General features: G+C 61.4%; 1 protein-coding gene across 4 annotated transcripts; it reads right to left on the reverse strand.

Annotated features, from left to right (window-relative positions):
- Positions 1–24,963, reverse strand: TET3 (tet methylcytosine dioxygenase 3). Of its 4 annotated transcripts, none has more exons than XM_072917553.1 (10): positions 24,849–24,963; positions 8,681–10,880; positions 6,347–6,437; positions 5,991–6,084; positions 5,310–5,518; positions 4,701–4,851; positions 4,249–4,338; positions 4,017–4,154; positions 3,339–3,675; positions 1–3,022 (listed from the first exon to the last, which is right to left on the reverse strand). In XM_072917553.1, exons 1-10 carry the CDS (start codon positions 24,879–24,881, stop codon positions 1,287–1,289), a joined length of 5,079 nt encoding a protein of 1,692 aa, XP_072773654.1. In that variant the 5' UTR covers positions 24,882–24,963; the 3' UTR covers positions 1–1,286. The 4 variants fall into 4 exon arrangements, with proteins under 4 accessions (XP_072773654.1, XP_041576512.2, XP_072773655.1 ...); XM_041720578.2 differs by lacking the exon at positions 24,849–24,963 and adding an exon at positions 21,872–22,086; XM_072917554.1 differs by lacking the exon at positions 24,849–24,963 and adding an exon at positions 21,157–21,472.
- Between the last annotated feature and the right edge of the window lie 581 nt (positions 24,964–25,544).

The following is a 25,544-nucleotide window of genomic DNA, read 5'->3' on the forward strand; positions in this document are numbered from 1 at the left end:
TTTTTGTTTCGTTTGTTCGAGGGAAGAACGGTGATCCGTAGGAAGGAGGGATGGCACCCGGGGAGAGAAAAGAGCACCGAGCCCCGGCGGCGCTGGCCGCGGCTCGCCGGCACCGGCAGGGAAGGCGGACCCGGCGTGGTTTTGGCCAGCCAAGTCTTGGGATTCGCGCTTCCCAGAGCCGATTGCACGGAGAATGTCCCCCGGAGACGGAAAGCACCAGACTTTAGCAACAGTGATGTACAGAGAGCTATTCACAGTTTGGGGTTGTGGTTTGTGTTTTCTTTTTTCCTGTTCTTTGTATTTTTTTTTTTCTTTTTTTTTGTCTGTTTTTGTCCCGTCGGCTCCTACGGAGACGCCGCCGCTGCTGCTCGCCCCGGAGGCCGTGGGCAAAGGAGCCCCAAGTCCGAGCCCGAGCGCGGCCTCCTGGCAGCAGCGTTCCCCAGCCCGGACGTGTCCTGAGGTCTCCGGCGCCGGGAGAGGCGCCGGTTTGCTCCGCGGCGGCAGAGCCGATCCCGCTGGAGGCGAGGAGCCGGGCGGAGACGTGCCGTCCCGGGACAGCCCGTTCGCTGGCGGGCTCCCGTTGCTGTGAGAAACAACTCCTCGAGCTGCAAAATTGGTATTTTTAGGTCCTTGGAATAAAAATGATTGGATGTTCAGTGTGTCCGGCTGACGGTAAAGCACACGGTCCCACCAGCCCCCACGCGGCGGAGCTGGAGGGAGTCACCTCTTGCCTTTGAGCTGGTTTGTTGTTCAGGTTGGTTTGGATTCATGATTAGGGTGGTTTTCCAATGTTGGCTTCTCTTTCGAAGATCGGCTTCGTCGTTGTCATCAGAGTAAAAAACAAAATAAAATCAAATCCAACAAACAGGCCATTTTAAGTGGAATTAAAAACTCCTCCTTGTGGAAGGACGCTAGGAAATTCATCCAAGGCTAGATTAAAAAATATGGAGATATAAATATGAGATTACCTAAAATCATCAAACACCATCATTCCTCTTGGGTTTTTTAACCAAGTTTTGCTTGGTTTGCCAACTCCTTGCCAGGCGCAGCTCTCCGACGGCGTGAGCCCGCGCCGGCTCCGCTGCTCCCAAGCGCGTGTTGGGCTCATTTCCTATGGGTTGGATTTTTTTTTTTTTTTTTGTGGTTGCTGTGTTTCACTTCGGTTTCGTCTATTTACTTCTGTTTTCTTCTCCCCCGTGCCCGAGGAGAAAGCACCACGAAGCAACGCCGGGCCACGGCGCTGCCGAGGGTTGAGGTAAGATGGGGCCATGGCGGTCGCCTCGGTGTCAGATCCAGCGGCTGTAGGGGCCCGTCACCTTGGTGTAGGCGTAGGAGGACACAGTGATGGCCGAGTTGGTGGGGATGGCCACCGCCTGCCGCGTGGGCACCGAGTCCCTCCTCTCCTTGCTGGGCGCCTCGGTCGCCAACGCGCCGCCCCACTTGCGCTTCTTGGCAAAGGCTTTGGCGTCCGGCGGCAGCCCCAGACGCGCCGCCTCCTCCTGCCGGGCCCGAGCCCGCTCCGCCAGCTGCTTCACCTTGGCCTCCCACAGCGCCAGGCCGTGGTTGGGCTGGTTCAAGTTCTTGTGTTGGTAGAAGACGAGGGAGATGCGGGTGGGGTGGCAGCGGTTGGGTTTCTTCAGCGGGGTGGTGGCGTGGAGCTCGCGGCGGGCGCACTCGATGAGGATGGAGCCGTGGGCCGGCGCCACGGCCACGCCGCCGATGTTCTCATCCAAGAAGTTGTGCTCGCTGTCCGACCACTCCTCTTCCTCTTCCTCCTCCTCTTCCTCCTCCTCTTCCTCTTCCTCCTTCACCGCCTTCTCCGGCAGATCCTCCTCCAGGCCAAAGGGGTCCCACGGCTTCTCCTGGCGGGGCCCTGCGGCCCCCTTCTCACCCACCGCTGCCTCCCAAGGCTTCTCCGGCAGCCCCGGGCTGGGTGCCGGCGTCCTCCGCTCCTCCGCCTTCACGGAGCCCCACGGCTCCTCGGGGAAGCCGGGGAGCCCTGGCAGAGCCGAGCTGAACCCCAGTGACCCCAGCAGGCTCGGGGCGCCCGTGCCGGCCAGCGCCGTCTCCCCCAGCTTGCAGGGGCTCCACGGTTTCGGCAGCAGGCCCGAGCCGTGCGCCGCCGCCGCCGGCTCTCCCGCCAGGACGTTGGACCACTGCTTCTCCGGCGGCGGCAAGCGCACGGCGGCGTCGAAGGCGCTCAGCTTCTCCCGCCCGCCCGAGCCCGGCGCCAGCGCGCTCCACGAGCCCTCGGCCGTGCTAGTCCTCTCGGGGGAAGCCGTGCCCCGGGGCGCCTTGAAGGGGCTCCACCGCTGCTCCGGCGCCGTGCCGTGCGCGGGGACGGCCGGCAGCGTTAAGCCAGCGCCGGGCACGGCTGCAGCACCGGGAAGGGGCTCGATGGCGGGCGGGGGGTCTGGCGGCTCCTGCTTGATGGGCCGGCTGCCGAAACAGTTCTGTGCAAATGCCGGCGCCTCCTCCGAGCCCGAGCTAGTCCTGTGCGCCCCGGCCGTTGCCGCCGCCGCTTTCTGCTGGCTGGCATAGCGGTTGGCTCGCTCGTAGGTGCGCTGGTGGTGGTTTTTGCTCCGCACGCTGTGCGGGACGGGCTCGGGGAAATTGCCGTTCCCGTAGGTGTGGCTGAGGTTCTCCTGCAGCGCCGAGACGTCGGGCTTCTTCTCGTAGCCATTGCTGACCCAGCTGCTCCCGCTCCTCTCGGGCGCCCCGTAATTGAGAAACTGCGAGGGGAACACGTGGTTGCTGGAAAAGCCGTAATACCCGAAGGAGGGAAGCGCGAACTTGGAGTGAAACCCGTTCACGGAAGGCAGATTGGGCTGTGCATAGTAGGAATGGTAAGAGTAAACACTGTTCATGCTGTAGGGGTCGGAGGGCCGGCAGCTGCCCAGCACCGAGTAGCTCTCCACCACGGCGTTGCCGTTGTACTTGAAGGTGTTGTAATGGCTCTGGGGTTCCACCTTGATGGAGGGTTTCAGCGGCTGCGAGGGTATCCCGCCTTTCAACGCCATACCTGTGGGACAGCACACACAGCCCCCGTGACCTGCCGGCCGAGGAAGCCACCGGAGGGGAGCCGGGGAGCCAGGACCCCAGAACAGTCGGCCAGACTCAGAAATCCCACGCTGATGGGTTTGCCAGCCAGCCGCAGAGGCTGGCATCGCCTGCCCTCACCTGGCGCATCGGCATCGATTCACACCTTTGTGAAAACCCAGCTGGCACAAAGATGCCACCCAGCACCACAACACAGAGGCCCAAAAATGTCCCCAACCACACCCCCATCCCCTCACGCACGCTCCGGGGCAGCAGGACCTCACCTCTGCCCCTGTTACCTGCACTTGGCTGGAGCGTGGGGAGCTCGAGCGCTTCCTGCTTGATCTTCTCTGGTGTCATCAGCTTCTCTTTCTGCAGCTTCTTCCTCTCGGCAGCAGCTCTCCTGGCCTCCAGCTGCCGCTGCCGGCAGGACTTGGCGGGCTCGGGCAGCTTGCGGACCTCGCGGGGGAAGGACGTGAGCACCTGGATGGCCCCGCTGCCCACCTTGGCGTTTTGGTTCTCCTCGCTGCCAAACTCATCCGTGCTGGACATCTTGTAGAGGGGGAGGACGTGCAGCTGCTCATCTTCGGGAATTTTCCCCACCACACGATTGTCTTCCTTCGTCAGCGTGCAGACCTGGCCAGAGCAGGTGCTGTCAGCGGGATGCTGATGGATGTGGCCCGTGCTGGACGAGCCAAACTTCCCACTTCTTCGCCACACTGAGGTGAAGCCACACCAGCATGGCATCCCCCCAGCCCGCTCCGGTCCCCAGCTGGTGTTTGGAAACCTCTCATGGGGTTTGGGTTGGACAAAAGTAGGTGCAGGTCCCTGTTAGAGCTGAGCAGCTCGTGTGAGATGTGCCCACACCAAACACCTGGAGTCACCAGGGTGGGACAAGTGGGGATGGAGCCCCTCAAAAAGGAGCATCCCGAATTAGGGGGGAGCACCTCAAAAAGCTCTGCCAGGTGCCTGCTTACCACGGTGCAGCCGTTGTAGAGGTTGTGCTGGTCCTTGTGAGCGTGAGCACAGAAGTCCATGCACGCCGTCACCCCCGAGAACGGCCTCCCCTCCTTCAAGCCCAGCCGGCAGTCGATGGCTACATCCTCGTTGGTGACCTGTGCAAGGAGGAGCTGGTCACCCAAAATCCCCCAAACAGCACCACCCAAACCCATTCCAGCTGTGTGTGCCAAGGGCTGGGGTGACCAGGACCTGGTTTTGGTAGGCTTGCGGCGCCAGCCTCTTGTAAAGCGGAGCAACCTCGGTGGCCAAGTCCTGGAAGCTTCTCCGGAGCAGCTCTTCCTGTGGCAGGGAAAAAAGGAGGATGTTACCCAGCGGTTTGGCAGCAGGGATGGAATTGGGGACAGAGCCCACAGACACCACAAGGCAGCCAACCCTTCCCATGATATCCACCACGGCACAGAGCACGTGGCTTAAATTCCCCATGAGGATTTGGCCGTACAACCTCCAGCCTCACTGTCTGCCGCGTTTGACCAAAGAGCCCTATGGGATTTCTACAGCAGCCCCATCCATGCCCCCTTTCCTTTCCTTATCTCTAGCCCATAAAAAACCCCACAAGGAATCCTATTTTCAGAGTCCTGAAGGAAAGGAGCTCCAAGCCTCCACCCTGCCGGCGCTGCCCCCGCTCCACCCGCATCACCCACCTCTTTGGGATTGTCTCCCACCAGCCTGAACTTGCGGGGAGTTTTGCTGCGGGCGTATTTGCAGCCGTTGAAGTACATGCTCCAGGAGCAGCCGAAGGAGAAGGACGCACCGCAGGTGTTGGGGTCCTTGCCCTGGCACGCGCAGGTCCGGCTGCGGGGGGACACGGCGAGGGAGCGTCAGCCGCCGGTGCCGCGCGGTGACGGCAGCTCTGGGAACGGGAGGGAGCCCCGCATCCCATTCCCGCATCCCATTCCTGCATCCCGTTCCCACATCCTATTCCTGTACCCCATTCCTGCAATCCATTCCCACATCCCATTCCTGCATTCCATTCCCATATCCCATTCCCATACCCCGTTCTCACACCCCATTCCCATACCCCATTCCCGTTCCCTGTTCCTATACCCCATTCCCATTCCTATATCCCATACTCCATTCCCGTTCCCCGTTTCCATATCCCATTCCTGTTCCCCATTCCCACACCCCATTCCCATTCCCACACCCCATGTCCCGTTCCCACACCCCATGTCCCGTTCCCACACCCCATATCCCATTCCCGTTCCCGTTCCCACCCGCCTCCCCGGCCGGGCGGTGCTGCCGGTGGCACTCACTCGTCGTTGAGGCCGCAGCGGCGGCTGGTGGGGTTGCCGTACTTGGTGAGGGTGTCGGTGAGCTCCTGGTAGAGCGTGTCCCCCAGCGTGCGGGGGATGCCCTCCCAGGCCAGGATGAGGATGATGATGACGGCGTTCTGGCAGTGGTGCCCGGCACGGTGCCGCACCAGGCACAGCAGCTTCTCCTCCTGGTTGTGCCGGCGGATCACCTGGGGAGAGCAGGGGCCCACTCAGACCTGCCGGGCTGGGGAATCCCATGGGGATCCCCTGGGATGCCCTGGATCCACAGGGATCCTCTGGATCCCCTGGGATGCCCTGAGCTGGCTGAGCCCCTGTGAGGAAGGAGCTGCTGCATGGGTGAGAGGCAGGAGGGTAAGGGGGCTACAGAAGAAGGGTTTGGGCTACCAGAGAAGGGTTTTGCCCATGGGAGAAGGGTTTGGGCTATGGGAGGAGGGTTTGGGCTACAGAAGAAGGATTTGGGCTACAGGAGAAGGGTTTGGGCTGCAGAACAATGATTTGGGCATTGGACACGCTGTTCCCCAGGCGCCGAGCATGGGCAGCCGCAGGGAGTGAGGTTCCCTCAGTTCCTCCTTGCCATAAATCCAGCATCCCTCCCCTGGCCACGGTGGCCGCAGCACAGGGAACTGCTGGTGGCCAGGCCCGGGGACGAGGGGCACTCACCCACTTGGCGATGGGGCAGCCCCGGGAGCTCTTGCCCTCCTTGCCCGTGTAGATGACCTTCTCGATGCGGATGGCCTTGCCCTTCTCACCGTACCTGCCGGGGCATGGCCGTCAGTCCCGTGGCCCCACAGAGCCCCCGTCGCCCTCGTGGGCCCCTCAGGAGCCCCAGTCGCTCTCGTGGGCCCATCAGGAGCCCCAGTCACCCTGACAAGACCCCAGTCACCCTCAAGAACCCCCAGTCACCCTCACTGGACCCCACTCGCTCTCACAAATCCCCACTCCCCTGACAGGACCCAAATCACTGTCCCAGGTCCCCACTGCCCTGACAGGACCCCAGCCCAGTCAGGGGCTCTTACCGCTCCTCCATGAGCTCCCGGATGGAGGCCACGGTGGGCCCCGAGCCCAGGTGGGTGTAATAGGGCCCCTCATCCTTCTCCACGATTTGCTCTGCAGAGACAGGAGGGGCACAGAGGTTTTGGGGTTTGCACCTTCGCCGGCTGCCCTGAAGGATTCCAAACACCCAAATCCTCTCAAACTGAGCTCTGCTGCACCAAAAATCGAGGGTTTGTCACCAGCAGCTCCTCATTCCCTGCTCTGGAGGATTCTGCCAGCAGAGAAATGCTGCTGGAGAACCCTCAGCCATCGACACCCACCCCTTTTTGGGACCCCAAAACCCCCCTGAGCAGGCACAGCCCTTGGAAGGACCCTGGCAGTGACCACAGCTCCATCCAGGGAATCTGCTCTGGCCACTGGAGCTCAGCTGGGTGGGAGATTCCAAACCCCCTCCTCATCCTGCTCCCCACCAGCTCCCACTGGAGCTCTGCTGGGTGGGAGATGCAGATTCTAAACCTCCAAACCTGCTCCTTGTCCTGCTCCCAGCCCAGGGCTCCTGTCCAGAACCTCTCACGGGCAGCAGCCCAGTGGGGTGCTGCCATCATGGGATGATTTTGGGGGCTGGGAACTCTTCAGGCTTTCCCAGAGGATTTGGGGATGTTCATGGGATGCCCTGAGCTGGCTGAGCCCCTGTGAGGAAGGAGCTGCTGCATGGGGGAGAGGCAGGAGGGTAAGGGGGCTACAGGAGAAGGGTTTGGGCTACAGGAGAAGGATCTGGGCTACAGGAGGAGGGTTTGGGCTACAGGAGGAGGGTTTGGGCTATGGGAGAAGGGTTTGGGCTACAGGAGAAGGATCTGGGCTACAGGAGAAGGGTTTGGGCTACAGGAGGAGGGTTTGGGCTACAGGAGAAGGGTTTGGGCTACAGGAGAAGGATCTGGGCTACAGGAGAAGGATTTGTGCTACAGGAGAAGGGTTTGGGCTACAGGAGGAGGGTTTGGGCTACAAGAAGAGGATCCTGGGGCTGCAGGAAAAGGACACTGGCACACAGCCCCACTCAAAGCAAACCCCTGGGATGCTCCAAAACCACCAGCTGGGATGTGTCCTGCACCATGGCCAGGGCTGATGTGTCTTTGCATCCCTCTGCTCTCACCACCCTGATTTTCATTCCCATCATGTCCAGCTGGCTGAGAGCCAGGCCGAGGAGAAAGCCGGGCTCAGCTGGGCTGCAGCTGTCCAGACAGGGATCAATATGGGCTGCTTGGAAAAAGCTCATTTTATTACAGCCTCCAACAGCTCCTGCGCCCAATAAAGCACCGAGCCCTCTCCTGCTGCATTTCTTTCTCCCACAGCTTTTCCCTGAGACAACAGAGAAGTGGAACGGGGGGGAATCCCCCCTCTCCCAGCCCCTAAACAAATCTTTTCCTGACAAACTCCGAGGCTGGGTGTGAGTGGCTTCAGGAAAGCTTTCCCTCCTCTCTGTGGAGTTTGGGCTCATTCCTGCTGCTGTTTACAAGCAAATAAATAAATAATCATAAGCTCCACTAACAAAGTGCAGCTTGTGCTTAGCCCTGGGCATCCTCTCCCAGCAGTGAGGGGGTCGTTTTTCCAGCTGGATGCCCCCAAATCCTCACCTTGCTGCTCCCAGGGGAGCACACGGGGTCCAGTCTAAATACTGGAGAGGGAATATCCAGCTCCCCATGCCTGGATGGAGGTGGGCTGGAAGGACTGGGTAGGAATTCTCTAGCACTTGCTGCAAAGTCTAACAAATGCCAATGGACACCAAAAATAACCACAAAGAACCTCACAAATCCAAGAGTTTGGTGATTTCTCAATGCACCCCAGTGGGATTGGCCAGTGAACAAGGCAACATCCCAGCAGCAAGTTATTTCTCCAGTGATAAGCACAAGCATCAAGCCAAAGTTTGGGTTACTCAAAGCAACCTGAACCAGCGAATTTGGCTGAAAACACCAGAAATAACCAGGTGAGAGAGAATTTAGGTGCGTTTTGGCACTGGGACCACCATGGATTCAGCTGGTTGGGGTTAAATAGAAGGAAAACCCAAGAGCCCTTTGGTTTTGCTGCTCATCCAACCCCCCAAGCCCGGCACAGCCAGTGGCACCAGTGCCACCCCCGCGCTGACTCAGGCAGGCACTCGGCATTTCCATCCAACTGTAAAAACAAGAGAGTAGGAGAGAAGCCAAAAGGGAGCTCCACAGCACCGGGGTTTCACCACGTGAGTGCCATACCTCCCCAGAAATCGGGGCTTTGCTGATACCAGGGCTTCCCTTACCCACCCAGGTCAACCCCACCCTGCAAAGCCACCTCTGCTACCCTCCCCAGCACGGCTGCTCGCTCACCAACGCAGTCACAGGTGGGGAATTCAGCCTGTGCCCTCTTGGCAGGGGTGTCCAGGAGGCTTTTGGTCGGCGTGTCCAGGTATTTCAGCGGAGACTCCAAGAAGCCGCTCAGGGTCGGCGTCAGCGGCACCTCGTCCTTGGTGGGCGTTCTGTCGACGTCGTCCACCTCTGGGTTTTGGCTTTCCTCAGAGTAAAAACACGTGGTAGACACCACGGTGATAGCACCAGAAGACTCGATTTTGATCTGTTTGGGGGAGCGGGCAGTGAAGGGTGGCTCTGCCAGCGGCCCCTTCCCTGGAGAGACGCTTTTGGGTCTGGCTTGGGGAGCGCTGCTGGGAGCCGGGCCAGCAGCGGTGGCCGGGCTGGGGGACCCTTGCGGGGCTGGTGCTGGCCCCCCCGGCGGCGGGGCAGGCGTCTCGGGGAGCGGCAGGCTGAAATTCTCCCCAAATTCGGCTTCGAATTGTCGGATGAGCTCTTCCAACTTGTCATCCACCATGATGGGAGCCGAGCCGGCCGGCGGGGGGACAGCCGGCGCTTCCTCCGAGCCGGTCGAGCCCGCCGGCGCCACGTGCGTTTGGGGGCCCCCCCCGGGGGCACCCCTTTCCTGAGAGTCGGGAGCCGGGGGGACGCCGTCCGGGGGGTTTGGTGGCGGGGGGCATGCTGCGGGCAGGGGTAGTGCAAGAGGCTGGTGCGGGAAGGCCGGCGGCGGCGGCGGCGGCTCCGTTTGCATCTCTTCGGCGGGGGGTTCGGCGGCGGGTTCGGCGGGCGCCCGAAACCCCTCCAGGCTGATCTGCCAGAGGGGCGGGAAGAGCGGCTGCGAGTCCTTCTGCTTCGCCTTCTTGATCTGCACTTGCTTGCGGAGAGGTTTGGCCGGCGGGGGCTTTTCGGGCGGCGTTTTCTTCTTCTTCTCTTTGGGCTGCTTTTCGAAGGGCTTGGGGGGCGCGGCGGCGGCGCCGGGGGCCCACCAGCCACCCGGCCGCTCCGGGGGTGCCGCCGCTGCCAGGCTTTGCTCGAGGAAGAGGCTGCGCTTGTGGTGGAGATGCTGCTGCAGGACCAGCTGCGTCTTCTTGTGCAGGTCGGGCTCTGGCGGGGCCGGCGGCGCACGGGGGCCGCCCGGTGCTTCTTTGCTGGGTGCTTGCTCGGGGGGTTCTGTTTTGGGGGCTGTCACTTTGCCGGCCGTTGCTTCGGGTCTCTTGAAAGCCGCCTTGATGTAGTCGTCAGCGTTCCCCAGCAGCTGCTCCAGCTCTGCCATGGGGTCTCCAGCCCCCGCTGCCCCCTCGGCCTCCAGCCCCCAAGAGGCCGCGAAGTTCCCCCGCGGAGGCGCCGCGCCGAAGAACGGCTCCGGCGCTGCTCCCGGCTCCGGCGGGTACCGGGGCTCGTCCCCTCGCTGCCACGCGGCCCCCGGCGGGCAGAGGGGGCCGGGGCCGAAGGGGACGGCGGGGGGCGGCGGCGGCGGGGGCTGCCCATCGCCCGCGGGTTGCGGCAGGGCGGCCGAGAGCTGCGTCAGGGCTTCGATGGCTATGGCGGTCTGCAGGCTGATGTTCTTCTCCTTGGCGATGGTCAGCGCGCTCTGGGAAAAGGGGAGGCCGTCGGGCGGGCACGGCTCGGCAGCCTCAGGCACCGGCTGGGGGTCGATAGCACCTTCTGGGGGAGGAGGCGGGGGGACGGCAGCGGCGCGGGGCCGCGGTGACGCCAGCTCTTCTCCGAGAGCCGTCTTGATCTTCTGCTCCAGCCATTCCAGGTAGTCGGGGCACTCGGGGCCGTCGCAGTTGCAGTTGGGGGGCTTCACGCCGTGCTTGGCCAAAGCCAGGGCGGCCTTGAGGGCGTGCAGGTCCTCTCCCCGTGGCACCCCGTCTGCCGTGCCCAGCCCGCCCCGGCTCATCTCCGAGTCGAACTTCTCGTACAGCAGCGACGGCGACCCCGGCGGCGGGAGCCGGTAGGAGGAAACGGCTTCAGCCACCGCTGAGAAGGCCACCAGGTTCCGGACGTCTTCCAAGTGGGCTTTGCCAGCGGCGGGCGGCTGGCCCGGTGACCACCTGCTGGGCTCCATCAGCACGGCGCCCCCCGCCTCCGGCCGGCCCCCATTCGCCAGGCTGAGCCCGCTGCCCTCCTTCAGCCGCCTTTCTTCCACATAATTAATTGGCCCTTCTTCCATTTGGCTTCTGCTGGGTCCATCAACCGCGTCGCCCGCCGAACCTGTCTGTGAGCAGGGAGAAAGAAGCGACGTGAGCATCCCCATGAGCCCCAACCCTAATTTTTCCCCTCTGATTCCTTTAGTTCCCCTTTCCTCATTGCATTTTCTGACCAGGGAGGGGAGAAGACGTGGAGGAGCCACACGAGGAACGGCTGCCAGCAAAGCCACCCGGGTTCTGCCCGGCTGAGTGAGAGAGGAGCAGCTCGGCTCGGCTCGTGGCCGCTTTCACCGTGCCCTCCCACGTCCCCACCCCGCGGGACTGTTCGGGATTTCCATCACCCGCCATGCCCGCGGTTGCACAGGCAGGGCGTCCCTGGCTGTGGTGGCACAGCTCGCCCGCGCCAAAGGAAGTGGCACCAGGAGGAGAGGGGATTTTGGAGCCGTGCCAGGACCCAACATCCCGGCCCGCACGGCAGGAAGCCGCCGAGTTGGCTACGCCGGTGCCACGGGCTGTTTCACCTCAAATAACCCCAAGTCTGGATCAACACGGCCGGCCAGGGCTCCCGGCAGCACCGGAGCCGTGCCAGGCACACGCCAAAGCCATCTGGCCACGCCAAAGCCACCTGGCCACGCCAGCGCCGGGTGGTGGCACCCGGGGAGCCCAACACCGCAGCGTCCGGGCTGGGCAGCCTGGTGAAGACCCTCCAAGGGTTCTGCCAGGGATGGGGGGGTCCTTCTGCCTCGGCACGGGGATTTCGGTGCCAGCGATAAGCAGGGGGAGCTTCCGGCCAGCTAAAAATACAGCAGAGCTCGCTGGAAAACCCGTGCCAAAGCAAGCAGAGGCTGCGGGCACAGCTTCCTGCCCCTGGGAAGGATCCTGCGCGGGGAGAGCCGAAATACAAAGTTAAACACAAAGTTACGGCTCTGAGTTAAGCCGGGTTCAAAGCCCCCGCGTGTGGCTGCTTTAACCCTTCCAGCACCACGGCTTCGGCACAGAGTGCTTCACCCTTGGGGTGAGAGCGTGAGCAGAGGCACGCTGCAGCACAGATAAGAACGCTCCGCTGGAGAGATAAGAACGCTAAGCTGCTGACTGCGGCGAAACCTCGGAGGAACCACTCCCAGCACGACTCTTTCCAAAAAAACCCCTTTTCCCCAGCGGGAAACCCCCGGGGCAGCCCAGTGCTGGCGCGGATCGCTCCGGCATCACCCCGTGATGCTTTCAGAGGGTTTCAGAGGGGCTCCGGTGCCTCCGCGGCGATGGGACCGGTCCGGCAGGTCCGGGGAGAAAGCGCAGGCCGGGCAGGGTGGGGACAGCACGCCTCCGCTCCCCTTCGCACAGCCGGCAGGGAACGGCCTCGCCCGTCCTTCCTCCTCCTCCTCCTCCTCCTGCCCAGCCCAAGGGGAGATAAACGCCCTGAGCTCCCCTCTCCGGGGACCGATGCCAGTCCAGGGAAATGATGGCAAACCGGTTTTGCTCCGGCTGCGGAGCGGCCCCAAGGGTTTGCCCAGGGGGAACCTGCTGGGAAAGGGCAGGGGAAGCCCCAAAACTCAGCCGCAGGGCCAGGAAGGCACCTTGGGCTGCTCCATCCCATAAACTGGGCTATGGAAGTGGGCTGGGAACGTAGGAAAATTCATTTAAAAGCCCCATAAAATTCATTAAAAGTTTCATTTAAAAATTCAAAATACATTCAAAAAACCCCATAGTCCATCGTGTCAACTAAAGGAAGGAGCAAACATCTCACGCTGCTCCTAAAGGGTTAACCCGAAAGGCAAAACCTTCCCCAAATCAGTGGAGGAAAAGAAATTCACACATGTATATATACACACACATATATATATACACATATATATACATATAAAACCCGATTTTTTTCCTGGCTGTCCCATCCAGCTCCTTTTGTTCCTGTCCCTGCTGGCTGCGAGATGGAACGACCCCGCAGCTTCTCCCGAAAAATCGATCCCACATCCTCATCCATCCCCCCTCACTGCCGTGGGCACCAACTCCTCCACCTCAGCTTCTTTTCCTCGGAAAAAGTTCTGCCTGCCCAAAGCTCCCAAATCTCCTTCCATTCACTCCAAGAAAGGATGAAAAGCTGGGGAGGGGAGGAAATAAATTAAAATAAAGAGAAAACCAAGCGATATGGTCGGTGCTCCTGCACCGGCAGCGAGGGAGCGAGCGGAGCCCCGGGAGGAGCCCCGGGAGGAGCCCCGGGAGGAGCCCCGGGAGGAGCCCCGGGAGGAGCACCGGGAGGAGCACCGGGAGCACCGGGAGGAGCCCCGGGAGGAGCCCCGGGAGGAGCACCGGGAGGAGCCCCGGGAGCACCGGGAGGAGCCCCGGGAGGAGCCCCGGGAGGAGCCCCGGGAGGAGCCCCGGGAGGAGCCCCGGGAGCACCGGGAGGAGCCCCGGGAGCACCGGGAGGAGCCCCGGGAGGAGCCCCGGGAGGAGCCCCGGGAGGAGTCCCGGGAGTACCGGGAGCACCGGCGCTCCCGCCCCCCGTCGAACCCGCTGCAGGAGCCATGAGGAACGGCGCCGCGCGCACGTACGGACGGACGGACGGACAGAGGGACGGACGGAGAGAGGGACGGACAGAGGGATGGACGGAGAGGGGGACGGAGGGATGGAGGGAGGGAGGGACAGAGGGAGGGAGGAAGGGAGGGATAATGGATGGATGGATGATGGATGGATGGATGGAAGGAGGGATGGAAGGAGGGATGGACGGATGGATGGATGGATGGATGGATGGATGGATGGATGGATGGATGGATGGATGGATGGATGGATGGATGGATGGATGGAAGGAGGGATGGACAGATGGATGGACAGACGGCGGAGGCCCCAGCCCATGGCCAGACCCCGAGATCCAGCTCAACCTCCACGGAGAGCACAGACGAGCCACTGCCCCGGGGATCCACTGCCCCGGGGATCCACTGCCCCGGGGATCCACTGCCCCGGGGATCCACTGCCCCGGGGATCCACTGCCCCGGGGATCCACTGCCCCGGGGATCCACTGCCCTGGGGATCCACTGCCCTGGGGATCCCTGTCCTACAGATCCTGCTATCCTATAGGCCCTGCTCCCCTATAGATCCAGTGACCCATATATCCAGCAATTCTCCAAATCCACCCACCCTATATAACCTATACAAGCAAGAACCTGCATGTCCAGCAAGCTTAAACATTCAGCACCTTAAATATTCCACAGTCCCACATAGCCAGCAATCCTAAATATGCAAGCATGGGACTTACACACCCAACAATCCTATAGGGCCAGCAGTCCATATATCCAGCAACCAGGGTGGCTCTGGGGGCACTGGGGTGGCTCTGGGGGCACTGGGGTGGCTGTGGGGGCACTGGGGTGGCAGTGGGGGCACCAGGGTGGCAGTGGGGGCACTGGGGTGGCTGTGGGGGCACTGGGGTGGCTGTGGGGGCACTGGGGTGGCAGTGGGGGCACCGGGGTGGCAGTGGGGGCACTGTGTGGCTCTGGGGGCACTGTGTGGCAGGGCTGTGGCGAGGGCACGGCCAGGAGCCGCGGAGGTCACCGGGAGCCGCTGCCAGCCGGCGGCACAGGCCGGCCAAGAGGGAGCTGAGCTTTGGCTGCCGGCCCCGCTCCGGTGGAGCCCGGCCAGCCCCGGCTGTCGGATTGTGGTTTTCCTCCTCTGGCACCAGCCCCGGGGATCCTCCCTTGGGATGGTGGCTTTGGGGGCACTGCCGGGGGAAGCCCTGAGCTGGAGGCACGACAAGAACAACCGAGGGGCTGTGCCAGGGACGGGAACGCTGCTGGGATCACAGGAGCACCGCCAGGGCCCAGGGATGGGAAACCCTTCCCGGCCCCAGTCCACAGCCACGGACAGGAAGGGAAGAGGGAGGGGAGAAAGGAAAGAGGGAGGGGAAGAAGGGAAAGAGGAAGGGGAAGAAGGAAGTGGAAGGAGAATATGAAGATTAAGAGAAAGAGGCAGGAGCTGAAGGGAAAGGAGAAGTGGGAGGCAGGCCACACGGGAGCAGATGACCTAAATCCAACTCGAATTCAGGGAAATGTGGGAAGGCCGAGTGTGGAGTCGGAGCGGTGAGAGCCCCCGGCCCCCCTGGCCCCCACCGCGGTCCCGCCGCCTCTCCCGCCTCCCGTGCTGTCCCCGTGCTGTCCCCGCGGCCTCGGCTGACCCCGGCCGGGGCTGAGCCGCTCGCTCCTGTCCTCATTTAGCCCGGAGGAAAGCCAGAGCGGCGGTGGTGCCGAGGGAGCTGAGCTGATTTACGCTGTGGGAATCTGGCTCTGCTCTACTCCAGTGCCAGGAGCACTTTTGGGGACCCCCATGGCCACAACCATTTCCACCCCAGAAACCACCTCACCCTTTTCCTCCTCCTGTGGGGTTTGATGAGCTGCTGATTGTGGCACAGTCCCACTCCCTGTCCCACCAGAACTGAGGGCTTCCGAGGGAGATGGAGAATTCTTTTAGAGGTGGGAAAAAAAGATTTGTTCCCACCTCCAACAGCCTCTTTTCCTCCAGGAGGTGTTTTCCCTTCAGGGTCAGGGTGGTTGGGGAAAGGAGGCTCAGGATGGGAATCCTCAGGGGTGGGGATGTTCAGGGTTGGGGTGCTGGGGGCGAGGATTCTTGGGATCAGGAATGCTCAGCAAGGGGATGTTCGGAGCGGGAATGCTCGGTGAAGGCTTGGGGCAGGAATGTTTGGAGTGAAGGTGCTTGGGGTTAGGACACTTGGGGCAGGGACATTTGAAAAAGGGAGACGTGGAGAAGGGACATTCGGGGCAGGGACAAGGAGCAGGGACAAGGAGCAGGGACATGGGGCAGGACACTCAGAGCAGGGACATTTGGAGAACAGACACGGAGCAGGGACATGGAATAGGACACTCGGAGCAGGGACACGGAGCAGGGACATTTGGGCAGGAAAACACAGGGACATTTGGAGCAGGGACATTTGGAGCAGGGACATTTGGAGCAGGGAGACCGAGCAGGGACACTCGGCCATGCTCAGCACTGCCCCAGCAGCTGCTGCCAGCAGAGCAGTTTTTGGGAAGCCGAATGCCGCGGCCAGGCCACGCCGTGTGTTCCCAGCGCGGCACCGAGCCCGGCCGGGAGACGCCAGTTGGCACGGGGAAAGGCTTGGCACGGCACAGCTGCCGGCCCCGGCCGGGAGCCGAGCTCTTGAAAGGGAAAAAAAGGAGAGGGGGAAAAAAATCACCCCCACGGGACTGTTTTTGTTTCTCAGAGCAGTTTTTTCCTTAAACACAGCTGGCTCCCCTTGTGCCGGCTCCCAGATTGGCACCGGGGCTGGCTCGGCAGGGCTGAATCACCGTGCCTGCTCTGTCCCTGGGGAAGGGAGAGCAGGGATGGAGAGGAAGGGGAAGAGGAAGGAGAGAAAGAAAGGGGAAGCAGAAAAAGAGGAAGGGGAGGAGGTAGAGGAAGGAGGAGTGGAGTGGAAGGAGAGAATACGGGGAAGGAGATTATGGCGAAGAGGAAGGAGATGACTGGGAAGGAGATGAAGGGCAAGGTAAAGGAGAAGGAGGGGATGGGGAAGAAGAGGATAGGGAAGGGGAAGAAGGGAATGAAGAGAAATGGGGAGAAAGGTGAAAAAGGGAAGGATGGGGAAGAAGGAATGGGAGAAAGGGGATGGGCAAGGAGGGGAAGGGGCATAGAAAAGGAAGATGGGGATGGGGAGGAAGGGAAACAAGGGGAAGAATGGGAACGGGGCAAGCAGGAAGGCGACAGGGGCAGGGAAGGACGAGGACCCAGATGGGAAGGAAGTGGAAGCTCACGAGCTGTGTGGGAAAGGCCTGAGGCCTCTCCTCACCTGCCACCCGGCCCCGCTGCACTTCCCATCCCACTCCAGCCCAGTTTCACAGTCCCCAGTGCCAACATTCCCCACAGCACCAGGCTCCATCCCCTTCCAGCCCCCAGAGCCCCCAGTGGGGCCATTTCCCACTGCAGGTCAGGGGGAAAAGCCGGATTCGGAGGAAAGGTTTTCCACAGCCACACACTGACCAAAATGCACCCTGGTTTCCAAGGCTCTGAACAGAGCAGGAGCCCCTGCACCCTCCTGGTGCCCAGGTGCAAGTCAGGGATGTGCCAGCCAGCACCCATGGGTGCTCAGCTCCCCTCCAGCTCATCCCCATCCTGTCATACCTGGGAGATGCTGCCGGGCCCCCCTCCCCGGGACGTGGGGCTCCTCACGGCGTGCACAGCCCGACCTTTGGCGGAGGAGGAGGAGGAGGAGGAGGAGAACCGTGTGTGCCGCCGCCCTCCAGCCCGGCAAGCACGGGCATGTTGCTGGCGCGCCGGCCGGCGGGCAGGAGCCGGGAGATGAGTGGGAGCCGGGCCCTGCCCGCCTGGGAGCGGGGAAAACGCCTCCCCTGCCGAACCCGCAGCCGGTTTCGCCACCACGACCCGCTCCCCGTGGGGAAAAGCATCTCGTGGCAGGTGGGAGACGCGACCCCCTCGGGATGAAATCCCTTTCCCGAAGCTGGAGGAAGGTGCACGGGGAGGAAAATGTGTTGGCAGGGCGGCATCAGCGAAGTGCAGCACGCTGCACAAAGAAGTGCCTTTTTCGACCCAAAAATTTCAAGCTCTCCCGCTCTCCCACTGCCACCCGGGGGCTGTGGCTGCTGAGTCAGCTCGGGCCCTGCTGAGTCACCGGGGCTACCTCAGCTGATGAGCTCAGCGCGGGGGTTTGGCGGGGGTTTGGCGGGGGTTTGGCATCCCCACGCTCGCCGGCACTGCCAGGCCCCCAGCAGCCTTTTGCCAGCACCGCCGCCAACATTCTGGGGTCTCAGCAGCCACCCCCAAAGCCGCAGCGATCGACATCGCCCCGAATCCAGCGCTACAAAAACATAACCAACAAAGGGTGCGGACGCCGGGGGAGGCAGCGACGTTTCAACCCTTCCCACGCCGTGGTCCTCTCCAAAAACACCTCGCCACAGACCACCCACGAGCCGGGCTGGCAGCCACGGTCACCACCAAGAGAGGAAACGGTGAAAGAACAGAGAAATGCAATCTGGTTTTGCCTTTTTTTCCTTTTTCCCTCCTCGCTGGGGTCAGCAGCACCATGGGGAAAGCACCGAATGGTGAAAGAACAGAGAAATGCAACCTGCTTTTGCTGTTTTTCCTTTTCCCCTGGCTGGGGTCAGCAGCACCACGGGGAAAGCGCCAATGCCGCCTCCGGCTCCCCGGCCCGGTGCCGGTGCCGGTGACTCACGGGGATGGAAGGAAGGAAGGAAGGAGCGGGGGAAGCGGCGCGTGCACGGGGCCGTGGTGTTTGTAAACCTAAAAAAAGCCATGTGCGGGCAGGCAGCGTGCGCCGCGCCGCTCCGGCAGCGCCATCCGGGCCGCAGGGAGCTGGGGAGATCCCAGCGTGATCCCAGTGTGACCCTGATGGGATCCCAACGTGATCCAAATGGGATCCCAATGTGACCCTAATGGGATCTCAGCGTGATCCCAGCGTGACCCTGATGGGATCCCAGCGTGATCCCAGTGTGATCCCAATGGGATCCCAACATGATCCCAGTGTGACCTTAATGGGATCCCAATGTGATCCCAGTGTGATCCTGATGGGATCCCAACGTGACCCTAATGGGATCCCAGCGTGATCCCATCATGATCCCAGCGCAATCTCAGTGTGATCCCAGTGAATCCCATTGTGATCCCAGCATGATCCCAGCGCAATCCAGAGGACAGGCAGGATGCTCCCAGTGCCCTCCCAGTGCTCCCAGTGTACTCCAGCAGGCACAGGCTGTTCCCAGTGCTCCCAGTATGATCCCAGCACACTCCAACACCACCCATCCCAACCAGGGAGGTCATGGAGACGTCTGGCACTGCCACCAGGGCTGGTGCAGCCATGGCGTTAATTAAGTGCCAGGGCTTTAATTGGCATGGGTTTAGGCGCCTGAGCTTTAACTGCAGCGGCTCCAACGCAACAGCCGTAAGTGCAGAGGCTTTAATTGCAACCCCGGCGCCTCAGGGTGTCTGGAGCCCCTCACTCATCCTGCCCCACCTCAAGAGCACCTCACTCATCCTGCCCCACCTCGGGAGCCCCTCACTCATCCTGCCCCACCTCTGGAGCCCCTCACTCATCCTGCCCCACCTCTGGAGCCCCTCACTCATCCTGCCCCACCTCGGGATCCCCTCACTCGTCCTGCCCCACATTCCCTGCTCTATCCCAGCTCCTGGGTTGTTCCTCCAACCTTTCCAGCCAGCCTGAGAAGCAAAGCAGATCGTGCCACCAACCCTGCAGTGACAAACCCTCCGGTCACCCCACAACCTCCACACTGACAACTGCAGCATTTACAACTTGCTCCAATCCTTTTTTTTTTTTTTTTAAACAGCATTTTCGGAGCTCGGGGTGGTTTGGAATTTTATTTTTCCCCTCGTTTGGCTGCGATGGGAACTGCAGGCTCAGGAGCTCGTGGTCCCCAGCTCCCCCCTTCGACAGCAAAATCTCATTTAATCAAAAGATGCGGCGACTGGATGTGCAGAAGCACTTCTCTCTCGCTCTCTTTTTTTCCCCTTAAGAACTGCCATTTTAGCTGTAGCAAACAAACACGCTGCATTGTCCCCGCGACACAGCTCCCTCTGACAGCCCTGCCCGCAAATCCCAGCCCAGGAAAAGGGGATTTTGGCCCCAGGACAGAGGAGAAAATTGGGGCTGAGCCGGGTTTGCGGGGCTGGCAGCGGCGTGGTGGGCAGATGTGGAGCGGGGACGGGGCCCATCGCAGCTGTTTCACCTCCAGCCTCTTCCCGTTTCATTTCATCTCCCCTTGGATGCCGGCCCGGGGAGCGGGGGATAAATAAAAAAAGCTCTTTCATCCTCAGAAACGGTCTGGCACCCTTCTCCACCGAGCTCCAAGCAGCGAGATTAAAGCGCTGGCACGGCAGGGAGCAGGGGTGTCCCCAGGAGGGACTGGGGGGCATCGCCCTCGTCCCACCCGCACCCCCACCTGCAGTGGGGACAGCCAGGGGACGGGGACAGCGGGCTTGGTGCTGGTCCCTTCGGGACATCCCCCTGAGAGGACACCCGAGCACACGTGGAGCAGGGAACGGGGACCCTGGTGCCACAGGGACAGCTGGCACGTGTGGCACCGAGGAACCCAATGTCACCAGGGGTCCACACAGCGGGAAGGGACCCCAGGGGAACGGGAATGGGGACAAGGGACCCCAACAGCATGGGAAAGGGGACAAGGGACCCTGCACAGCCAGGAAGGGATGAGGATGCCAGCGCTGCAGAAACAGGGAGCAGGGGGCCAAGCGTGCACAGCTGGGGGACAAGGGACACCGCTGCCATAGGGATGGGGACACTGGCACACACGAACAAGGATCCTGATGGGCAGGGATGGGAACTGGGGAGCTCCCACAGGGAACCCCAGTGCTGTGGGGACAGCGACACGCACTGCCATGGGGACAGGGCACCTGGCACACACGGGCAGGGCACCGAGCACGCCGATGTCACACGGATGGGGAGCATGATCCCAGCGAGGACAGTGTGGGAACAGAGACTGGGAACACTGGAACATGCAGGATGGAGTCTGAATGTCCCAAAGGCACAGGGGCAGGGACTGGGCACCCCAGCACAGGCAGACAGGGCACCCATGAGGACAAGAACTGGGGACTGCAGCACGTGCAGGAAGGGAATTGGGGACCCTGATGCCTTGGGGACAAGAATTGGTGACTGCAGCACATGCAGAACCAGGACCAAGCACCCTGGTGCCATGGGGACAGGGACTGGGGACCCCAGTGCCACGGGGACAGCTCACTCCTGGTGTGCCAGCACCAGGGACACCCCAGCAAGGGCTTTTTGGGACACAGACCCAAAGCACAACCACGCGTCCCAGAGCCATTGTGCCACTCCTTTGCCATCCCCGTTCCCAGCTGGGCCAGCAAAGCCCCTCAAAGGAAAGGCCAAAATGCTGGGGGGACACGCAGGTTTTACCTTCCCCAGACCCCACCGCAGCCACCTTCCCCCTCAATTACCTGCGAGAAAGACTCCATGTCGGGCAATCCGCAAAACAAACCTCCTCACAGCCAACGAGGTGCCAAAGGCCACCCTCGGGGCTCCTTTATGGGGCCACCAGAACAACCTGGAGGACTCTGCCCAGCCCTTCCCAGCATGATGCAACCTCGGGGCTCAGCGCATCCCGGCCGAACCCACCGCCCCGGCACCTGCCACCGCACTTCTGATTTTTGGGTGGTTTTGGGGTTTTTTTTGGGTACGGCATCCGCCGCTCGGCATCGGCTACGAGAGATCCGAAGCATCCCCGAAAACACGTGCTGCCAAAAAGCCGCTCACCGCCGGCTCCCAACTCGGGTGGTTTGTGTTTTTTTGGCCACGCTCATCCCCCTGACCTGGGCGACGTCCCTTGGAGCCACCAGCATCCATCCGCAGCCGCTCCGGGGTGCCAGAAGTGCCGAAGCGGCTCCGCGATGACCGAGCCCGGCTGGCGGGCGGGCCCCCGTGAGGAGGAGCGGGTGTCGGGCTGGGTTTTGTGCCACCTCCGTGCCGGCAGGCGGGGATGGGGGCTCCGCTCCGGACCCGCCATTTCGTCACGCCGAGGGATGACAGCGCCCGCGTGACGTCACCGTGACGTCACGGCGGGGAGCCTCACCGCCCTTGTTCGCATCACCCCGCCGCACCTCTGAGCTCAGCACATTTCGGGGACGGTTCATAATAAATAATGGTTAATAAAGGCGGAAAAGCACACGGGGGAATAGCGATATTGGGGAGGGGGGTGCACATTCAGGCTTATCGCCCTCCCACCCTTATCTACTGCCCCCCCCTTCCCCCCCACCCCCCACCTCCACCATGAAGCGATGCTGGAGGGAAAGGAAAGGGATAAAAGAAGGAAAACAGCCCCAAAACGGGGGCGAGGGCGCGAGGCTCTCCCCAGGCCCCGCCGCTTTGTCCTCACGGCCCCGCGGGGCCGCCAACACCGGGGGAGGGGGGGGGGGCTTTAACCTCCCCCGCACCGCCCCGCAAGGCCGGGGAAGGATTGGGTTTTTTGTTTTTGGGGGTTTTGGGGGTGCAGAGGGAGCGTTGTGCAGGGGGAAGGGGTGCGCTTACCTCGCCGCTGCCCCCGCGCTGCCCCGCAGCCCCCGCCGGCCCCGCACAGCGCCGGCCCTCAGGAGGAAGCCATCTTGTCTGCCTCTCCTCCGCGCTCCCTCACCGCCGCCCCGCCGCAGCCGGGGGGGGGGAATGAGCGCCGCATCCCTGCTGCCCCTCTCCTCCTCCTCCTCCTCCTCCTCCTCCTCCTCTTCTTCCCTCCTTCCTCCTCCTCCTTCCGCCTCCTTCTTCCTCCTCCTCCTCCTCCTCCTTTCCCCCCCACCCCACGCGCAGCCCCCCCCCACTTTCCCCACGCAGTGGCACCGCCCGCCCGCTCCCTGCGCTGCGCAGGAGCGAGCCATGAGGGGGGCATGGGGGGGGATACGGGGGGACCTGGGGACACGGGGGGACCTGAAGGGGACCTGGGGACACGAGGGGGACACGGGGGACATGAGGGGACGTGAGGGGGACACGGGGGATGTGGGGACATGAGGGGGACACGGGGGATGTGGGGACATGAGGGGGACACAGGGGGGTGTGGGGACATGAGAGGGACACGGGGGATGTGGGGACATGAGGAGGACACGGAGGGGTGTGGGGACATGAGGGGGACACGGGGGACATGAGGGGGACACGGGGGGTGTGGGGACATGACGGGGACGTGGGGACATGACAGGGAGACAAGGAGGAGATGGGGACATGAGAGGGACACGGAGGGGGACATGAGCAGGACATGGAGTGGGACACGAGGGGGACATGAAAGAGGACACAGGGGGACACAAGGGGGGACACGAGTGGGGGTGCAGGTGGCACACTACGGGGACACAGACAGGGACACAGCCATGCCACCCCACGAGCCAGAGCTGGATAAACCTGAGTCCAGGCTTGGATAAACCTGAGTCCAGGCTTGGATAAACCTGAGTGAAGAGCTGGATAAACCCGAGTCTAGAGTTGGATAAATCTGAGTGCAGGGCTAGATAAACCCAAGTCCAGGCGTGGATAAACTCAAGTCTAGGCTTGGATAAACCCGAATCCAGGCTTGGATAAACCCAGATCCAGGCTTGGATAAATCTGAGTCCAGGCTTGGATAAACCCAGATCCAGGCTTGGATAAACCTGAGTTCAGGTTTGGATAAACCTGAGTCCAGGCTTGGATAAACCTGAGTGAAGAGCTGGATAAACCCGAGTCCAGGCTTGGATAAACCTGAGTTCAGGATTGGATAAACAAACAAAAACCCAAAACCCCAAAAACCCCAAAAGTCTCACCTGAATCTCATTCCTGACACAGAACTCTTTAGGGCCCTTCTCATCAAGGGGAGGTTTCGACAAAAACGAAGGAGGTTTCGACAAAAAATGATAAAAAATGATTAAAATTTATAAAAAATGATTTAAAAAACCTGGGAAGGCCTCAGGGACACCTCGAGCTGTGCCTCATCCCATCCCCACCACCCCAAAGCGGTTTTGGGGCCCATTCCTGTGGGAGTGGGGTTTTCTGTGGGTTTATTTAGGGTTTATTTAGGATTTGTTCCCCAAAGCTGAAGGGGACGGGTCGGGGCACCCTTCCCTCGGTTGGGGCTAATGAGCGGCTTCCCAAGACAGTTGATTAGTTATGCAAATGAGTGGGAAGGACACCCAGAGCCGCCCAGGAAGGCAGGAGAGGGTCTGAGAGCCCGACCTTGACCTTCCTCCTCCTCTTCCTCCTGCTGCAAACCCTCACGGATGGGGAAAGGCAGAAAATCAGGAAAAAAGGCAGAAAATCGGGAAAAAAAGGCAGAAAATCAGGAAAAAAGCAGCGCCAGGGGGACGGCAGCAGCTCCAGCCGGGCCTGGGCGAGCCGGAGGAACTGGTGGAACTGGAACTGGTGGAACTGGAACTGGTGGAACTGGTGCTGGGAAGGGGCTGCCAAAGCACCCCGGGAGAGACGCCGGCCGTGGGAACTGCGCTGTCCCCGGTAACATCCCGAAAAAATCCTTTTTTTCCCCGTGTCCTGCCTGGAAAAGCGCCTCGGACAAACCCCCAGAGTCGCTTTTCGGTGTTTTGCCAAGGGCAAAGTCCTCAAAGTCCTTCCCCTGCCTCGCTGAGCCACCTGTGCCAAGGTGCTCGCCACCCCATCCCACCCTCCCACGGCTTTCCCGAGGGAAAAACCCCCGTGTACACCTCGGAGACGCTCATACCAAAAAAAAAAACCAAAAAAAACCCCAAAAATAAAATAAAATAAAATAAAATAAAATAAAATAAAATAAAATAAAAAACAAAATAAAATAAAATAAAAAACAAACAAAATAAAATACAAACAAAATAAAATACAAATAAAATAAAATAAAATAAAATAAAATAAAATAAAATAAAATAAAATAAAATAAAATAAAAGCAAAGCAGCACCAAAATTGGGGTTTTTTTTTAAGGGAGAAAAGCAGCAAAAATCAACGTTTCTCCCTCCCACGCTGGAGACTCCCGAAGCCGCAGCAGCTCCCCACTTTTTTGCGTGGGCACAAAATGTGAAATCCGGGGTACAACCAGCCCGGCCGGTCAGACCAGACGCGCCGAGGGAAGGCGCTGGGATTTTTTGGGGTGAAGGAAAAAGCTCCGAGATGCGCCCCCCGGGCACGGCTCTGCCTTCCCCTCCCTTGGCACCCCCTTTCTTTTTTGGGGGGCACCCGGGTGGGCTCTGTGCGGCGTTTGGAGAGAAATTCCAAGGAATTCGGGTTAAAGGCGCGTTTTGTTCCACCCGTCCCGCGGTGCCGCTTTGGGGGTGCCCCAGGGACGAGCAGAAATTTTGGTTTTTTTGAGGGGTGTTTAAGGCATCAAAGTGCCCTTTAAGGCAGCAGAAAGTCCCATTTCCCACGGAAATACCCTTAAAAAACCAAACCCAACCACCGACCAAGGAGGGGCTTTCCCTGCCCACCCCCACCAGCGGTGACGCGACAAAGGGGTGACAAATCACCCCAAAAAAAGCCGTGGGGATGAGATGGGGAGCCGGGGTGCTGGGGATCGCTCACCTCCCTGCGGAGCCTCTCCATCTCCATCTCCATCTGGGTCAGATTTCGGGGCTCCCCCCGGCCGGGGGGGCGGCCGGCCCGGGCTGCCGGAGCCCCCGGCCCGGCCGCGGGGCCATGGCGGGGTCACCGTGTCCCCAGCGCGGGGACAGCACCGAGAGCTGCGGGGACAGAGCCGCGAGTCACCCCCAGTTTAATTAACACCCCAGCCTGGGGGGCGGCCCCGCTGGCTCCCCACCCCTCCCGCCCCATAGCCACCCCCAAAAACCGGGGTGCTGCCTCACCGCTCTTAATCCCACCCCTGGTTTCTTCCAACCCCATTTTCCTTTTATCTATTTTTCCTCCCCCCCCACTCCAACTTTTTCCTCCACCTCCGGCTCCGCAAAACTTCCCAACTTCAGCCGCGCACCGGCAACTTTCCACCTCCCCCAAATCCCCGAATTTCGACAGAAAAAACCGCATTTACCGGCAAAAAAAAAACCAAAATAAAAATAGGGGTTCGCCCCCCTCTTCGCCAGCGGGGGTCGGCGGGGCTGAGCGCGCTGGGGGCGGCGGGGACCGCGGGGACCCCGAGGGGCTCGGGATGTCGCCGGTACCCCGGGGGGACCCGCGGAGCCGCCGCACGCCGCTGCTGCCGCCGCTCTGCTGCTTCCTTTGTTCTGCAGCGCCCGCTCGGGGGGACAGCCGGGACACCGGGGG

The sequence above is a fragment of the Taeniopygia guttata genome, chromosome 22 (assembly GCF_048771995.1).
Source record: "Taeniopygia guttata chromosome 22, bTaeGut7.mat, whole genome shotgun sequence".
Taxonomy (NCBI): Eukaryota; Metazoa; Chordata; class Aves; order Passeriformes; family Estrildidae; genus Taeniopygia; species Taeniopygia guttata.